General features: G+C 39.6%; 1 protein-coding gene across 1 annotated transcript; it reads right to left on the reverse strand.

Annotated features, from left to right (window-relative positions):
• Window positions 1-4444: 4444 nt before the first annotated feature.
• On the reverse strand, window positions 4445-5299 carry LOC138032024 (melanocortin receptor 5-like). Its single transcript, XM_068879608.1, has one exon. The coding sequence runs from the start codon at window positions 5297-5299 to the stop codon at window positions 4445-4447; it is 855 nt and encodes a 284-aa protein (XP_068735709.1).
• Between the last annotated feature and the right edge of the window lie 1150 nt (window positions 5300-6449).

A 6449-nucleotide genomic window follows, 5' to 3' on the forward strand; every position in this document is an offset into this window, starting at 1 on the left:
GTTTGATGTCGTATTGCACTTCTGTGAATAAATCCAACTTTTGACCAAGAATGGCCTGTGGTGAATAATGAAATATTCATTTATAAATTATTCAAGTGGATTAAGGAGAAGGCAGCAGATCCAGAGATAGGGAGCTCAAGATCAAGTTCTGGTAAGTATACGGAAAGGTCTCGACAAATATAAAATGGCTGGGAGTAACGTTGTGTAGTGAGGGTGGGCATACGGGGGAATGATGTGTGAAGGAAGGGTAGGGTAGGATAGAGGTTCTGGAGAGGATCAGGGAGGGATAGGTGAATAGAAAGGGAGGAAAAGCTGCCTAGTTCTTTTTAAGACCCCCTAAAAAGCCAAGCCCCTGTTTTTTTAACTTCACCCCCCCCCCCCCCCAAAAAAAAATCCTTTTTTTACAATGTCGATTAAAAAAATATACTTTAAAAAATTTAAACTGGTTAAAAAATAATTCAAACCAAAAACAAAATTAAACCACAACAGATAAATATATTCCAGTAATAGATTACTTTTATTCCAGTAACAAATTACTCAAATTATTCGGATTTGGGCTTTTCTGGGGGTCTTGATTTAGATGCGCAGGAGTAATATTAATTTTCTCTCGGAGAGTCACTTTTTATAAAAGGTTGGTCAAGTGGGATTCGATACTCCATTTCAGTTTTTAGATATCAATGCTGTCGTCGCGTATTTTGATAAGCACATTTTGAAAATGACTGCTGAAGCAATTTGAGCCATTTTTCCATGCTTTTGTTGCCAACCGTTTTGTAAGACCGTTGGCAAGCGAGGAATTGAAAAACATACACAGGACACACAGGAAGGAAGCTACACACAACATAAATAAGGTAAGGCGTTTTAGTTGAGAATTTTTAAATATAATTATCTACCTAATTAGTCTTTTATCGGGATTCCTATATAAATTCTTATATTATTGTCATCCATGTTGGCTTTCCCTTTACACTGAGATTGAGGCGCCTGTGGCAGGACTTTAAACTGCAAATATTGTACGTCGTGTGCTGTTAATTTAGGTGACTCATCTGAATTATTTAGTAAATCTCATTTTCATCCTATTTTATATTCGACTTTCTAGTTTCATGGCCCCATAAGCTCTACATTAAAGGTCATCGGGTATACATGAAGGTACATTATCCTGCACCTTCACCATCATCATTAGGGAGTTTAAGAAACCATGACGGCTACGGTGACGAAAACATCACTTCAAAATATAAGTTTGAGCTATTCTAAGTATTTCTTGATTATTCCATCTTGTTTATATTAGACAATATCGGCGAAGTGTCCTCCTATAACTGGACTGGTACGGACGGATTTGGAAGTAAGAGTGAGACCGAAAGATCCTCTGTAGTTTGTCCGCGTTGTCGGCAAAACCTTAAATTAAGGGTGCCTTCGATTCACCGTATTTTGGAATATGAATACATGGAATATAAGTTAGAAATCCTTCTTTTTTACGGAGATTCACGTTAAAATTGTCAAACATCGGCTAAAATGCTATTTTAAACATATTTTTATTATCCTTGCTGCTTCGGAACGCGCAAACATACCGTTTTAATCATCACTCCACGTATTCTTATTACGGAATAGGGTCAATCGAACGCGCCCTTAGTCATTTCACGTAGTAGTTTTGACAAATACGGGAGAGAAATGTAAAAAAAAAAATGCGTGCCACACGCACTGCACGATCATTTTTTCCTCTTTTAACCAAGAACATTACTGCTTTTTGGCTTTGTCGTTGCCGTAGCCGTGTCATCAGAACTCTAAATTACAGAGAAGTGATACAGGAACTCCACTGACCCCTTAAAGTCTCAAATTTCGGCCACGTAAAGACTTCAATTACATTCAAAACAAGGGGAAAGAAAGGAAAGGAACTTCAGTTAAGGAGGTTCAAACGAGTGTACGTGTGCTTCCAAGTAAGGATCGACACCACAACGTTGTATCAATCATGTATGAGCAATATTGTGGTACCAAATAAAACACGAATTATTGCTGAACAAGATACAGTCATTATTGTGACGTAATATGTCACCGTGACAACGGACAAGCCCTGTAAAACCACCCTTTATTTTGTCTTTAGTTGCTTATATCTCAAAAGCGAACTCGATGACTCCCATTTTTTATTTCTGGAAAGTAATCAAAAGGGCAACATAAAACTTTCTGCAAATTTTAAAAAAGTCCTGTATAGCGGATTCAGAGCCACCTTAATTCTTTGATTTAACGGTGGCTCTCATTCTGCTGTACAGAATTTTGTTAAACTTTGTCTAAAGTTTCACTATGGCGTTCTCATCAGTTTTTAGCAATAAAAAAGGGGTCTCACCCAGCTCGTTTTCGAGATATGAGCAACTAAATCCAACATATAGGGTGTTTTTACTGGGCTTTCCCGTTGCCCAGGTAACTTATTACATCACAATAATGATTACATCTTGTTTGAAAATAATCGGTGATTCATATGGTACCACAACATTGCTGTTACGTGATACTGTGTTGTAGCGTCATTCGATCTAAAGAGAGTGTTTTCCAATCGTTGAAACTATTTTGAGCCACCTTAAATGTCTAGTCTTCTATAGCTAGCGCTGGGCACTATAATTGGGGACACTGTGAACAAAATTACAGTCAACCCAGGTCACTCGTGAACAGTGATTCGAAAAATTCAATTAACATAACGAATTCTTGTTTTTCATATTTGGGCAATTTCTGTCGTTTCCGAAGATTTGGAGCGACATTTCGAAAATGGAAGAGCGATTTGGAGTTTGCCCGCGCTTTTTCAAAATGTTCAGACCTGCGGCCGTCAATTCCTTTGATCGCGAATACAAGCCAGGCAGACCTGTCAATAAAGAAACAAGAAGACGCATAATCGACCTTTATTTGGTTGGAGAGAGACCATCTGCGATCTCTAGATCAGTTTGTGTTACTAAAGGAGCGGTTTGGAAGTGTGGTATATATGATACCTTTAGTCAAGGGGGTCGAACAGATTCTTCTAAACTTTCAGACGACGTCCTTGGATCTATTGAGCTGTTCAAGCTAACGAAACCTAGCATGTATTCAAGGAAAATTCGTGAAAGGTTGCTTAATGATGGAAATTATATGCGATAGGCGAAGGATACCGGGTTTGTCAACAATCCAGAAAGCAATTTCAAGAAAGACTGGTATGTCCTACAAGAAACATTCCGTCGTCCCAAGTGAGAGCCAAACTAATGCCCAGGTCGAGAGGTGTAACGAGTATCTTAAACTCACCTCAAGAATGGATCCATCCAAACTTCATTATTTTGATGAAAGCTCTGTAATAAAGGCAACCGGAAAACCACGTCGACAGAACTTTAATATACTCGGGAGGAAGAAGGTCACCGACTTCTGCATCTAACTCTCCTCGCACCAGAAGAAGGGACGAATGGATAAAACTGCGTGGTCTTTCTATAAAGCACAGATTGTCGCCCTTGCAATTTTTTACCTCCAGAAAAATTCTATCCATATTTCAAAGAGATCTCCGAAAAATCAAGTCCGTTTTTGAAAATTTCAATCCGATCTTCGATTTTCCGATGTGATTTTCGTTACGTCAGTGAAAGCAGCGCATTGATTGGAAGACTTCGATCACATGTTCAAGATACTGTTCACGCGTGACCTGGGTTGACTATAAAAAAATAACGCAAGCCGAGTCAAACCAGGGAATATTATCATATCCAGTTCTTTCAGCCCTAGTTGGGCCGGCCTTATCTGGCACGCAGCCACACACATTAGACTGGAAACATGACCAACTCTACCAAGTTTTGGAAATCACGCGAAAACCCAACTAAAATATTTTAGTTAAAGGGGTCAAAGCATCAACAATGAAAAGCGCGCTTTTGGAGGCCATTTTTCATTCTTGATGACAATCGTACTGCGTACAAATTTCCCAAGAGAAAAAAAAAACGGTTCCCATCTGCTCTCGTTAAGTGTTGTGGGACTTCAAGACCGTCCGAAAATCCCTCCCCCTCCCCATGGGGGGAGTCAAAATGGCATTTTGGTCATCACCCGTTCCTTCGACTTCTTACATCGCATGCGGGCAGATTTTCCACGTCGACCTGACTCCAGGGTTTTTCTTTGCCTGTTTCTGTTTTCGACCTTCATCAAAACCGACTCATGACATCTAACTGTGGGATTATTATACATGGACCGCACAGTCGCTGCTTTCATGCTTTCGCTGCGCTCTTCGCAATCTGCAAGGAAGAGTAGTTGGTGGGCCAGCTGCTCATCTCGGCGCACTTGTTCTTGTTTCCGCCTTCATTTTCAGAAATTATTTACTTCCTTTACTTAACAAATTTTCCCCTTCTCAAGAATACGGATAAAGTCCCCCAGACATAGAACCTGGAGAGTATTTTTGGCTGAACGGTTCAATTGCAAATGTATCATTTCAGACTACAAAGTCAGCAGTTTTTTTTTATTCTCCTATTCTTTATTGCATGGGCACTGTTACCGAAGAAAGCCTGGCGCTTGCTGTTTCGTCATCTTCTTTTGTCAAACCGAGCACGGCAGCGCAAGATTTCTTCAATTCATTTATGCGAAAAGACGCCAAGAAAGGATTAACCACAGAGTTTAGATACAGGATGACCGTGGATGATTCTCTAACGCTGGAGAACCAGTTTTGTTTTGCGCAGCTTTCACAGTGGATCCCTACAACCATGACAGCAAAATATGGAATAAGCGAAAGAATAAGAAACACCAAAATGATAAACGAGGTAATCGCAATTTCTTTTTCCATTTTGGCTGACCTTTCTTGTTTCCTTTCGTTCAAAGAAGTGTTGCTTGGCATGGTGGCTTGTCTCTGAACAACAACTCGAGATTGCTTCTTTAAAAAGTAGAAGATACCGAGATAAGCTACAGAAGTCGTGGACAGAGGGAACGTGGTGTGTAAATAAATGTCAATGGCAATGTAGACATCTTTTGAAATGTTGGTCAGCTGAAGTGAGGCAAAGATGGACGAGAAAACAATAATGCACGAGTTGCAAACAACGGCTGTCTTCGGTTTCATTCTTTGGCGATATGTGTGAGGAAAAATAACAGCTACGAAGCGATCGATCGACATCGCGGTCACTAACAAGATTAAACAGTTGATTCCGATGTAGCTTAATATCTGGACGATTTCCCCTTCTTGTGGAATACTTCGATCGCTGAACACGCACAGAAATCTCACCAGGACTTGTGCAGGGCAGACCACGAGACCAACGAAAAGATCCATTGCGGATATAAACGCCAGGTACACTGAAAACACTCTCTTGAAGCACCGCAAAGGATTTTTCACCATCACCATTAAGATAAAACCATTGGGAAGCGAAACGAAGAAAACCAACAAAAGGAAAGAAATCCCACTTCCGAGACAGAGTTGATTTTCGAACTTACTATCCATGGCATGCAATAAGCCCGAAGGAAAGATATTTGAAACACAAAATGCACGGCTGGGTTTTTACTTATAAAGTTGGATAGGGATTGTCACCTGTCCTAATATATGAAAACGTATAGGCTAACAACACTAATTAGTTCTTTAATAGCTTAGTACTTAGCTATTCACGAGTCATTCATGTACAAACAAAAGGAAACAGTATGACATTGGCTAATTTTAATTTCTTATCCTAATTTTCTAGTCTCATATTATTCAGCTTTCTTTAGGAAAAACTTAATAGCAATTATGCAACTTTGTTACGATTCAGAGCTTAGTAGATTTAAGTATTCGCAAAACATTGGCATAATCATTGAAGTCTGACGTTATTTTGTGAGCTCGTTAGGAAAAGGATTTTTCGCTCAATTTCTGCCTGGACATGTAACCAACGTTATGTGTAGCTTCTATTTTTTGAAATTACAACATTAATGTGGTGAATTTTAATGTAATATGTAATGGACGAGAAAATTATAAACACAGTGACACCTGCTTCGGTAATGGGAAAGTTTAACGAGCGTTGTTTTGTAAGCATGCAAGCCACCTGGGATGTTAACCAATAAAACTGCTTGAAATATATCACCTGATTCCCGAGATTGACACATGTTGTAAGAGATGTCGACAATGTTTCTGACAATGCACTTCATGAATCCCATCAATATTTTCTAGGAACATATTGGCTTTTGACTTATAATTACCTGTAGTCAAACGAGTTGGTGTTCCTGCCTTTGGTCAGGGAATATGACTGGCTTCAAGTTATTGGAGCCTGTACGTCCTGGCGAGTTGCCCAACTCGAGACTGACAACCCCGTTTTCACGGGGAAATCACCTTTCTTATGCATGAGTTTGTTCTTGCACTTGTGCTTGGATCGTTTGTGAAAGCCAGGCTTAAGGTTAATTGACTCCATTCAAAAAACACACTGCCTGCATATGATAAAGTATTACTGCCGCCTCTACAGAAAACGGACGAGTAAATATGAAATGTAAATGCTATTCTCAGGAAAGAGCCATTAAAATGATTGAACTCG

This window comes from Montipora capricornis, chromosome 14 (genome assembly GCF_036669925.1).
Source record: "Montipora capricornis isolate CH-2021 chromosome 14, ASM3666992v2, whole genome shotgun sequence".
Classification (NCBI taxonomy): domain Eukaryota; kingdom Metazoa; phylum Cnidaria; class Anthozoa; order Scleractinia; family Acroporidae; genus Montipora; species Montipora capricornis.

Coding starts and splice junctions, on each gene's coding strand:
- LOC138032024 (XM_068879608.1), bottom strand. CDS start 5,299: ATGGTGATGGTGAAAAATCCTTTGCGGTGCTTCAAGAGAGTGTTTTCA.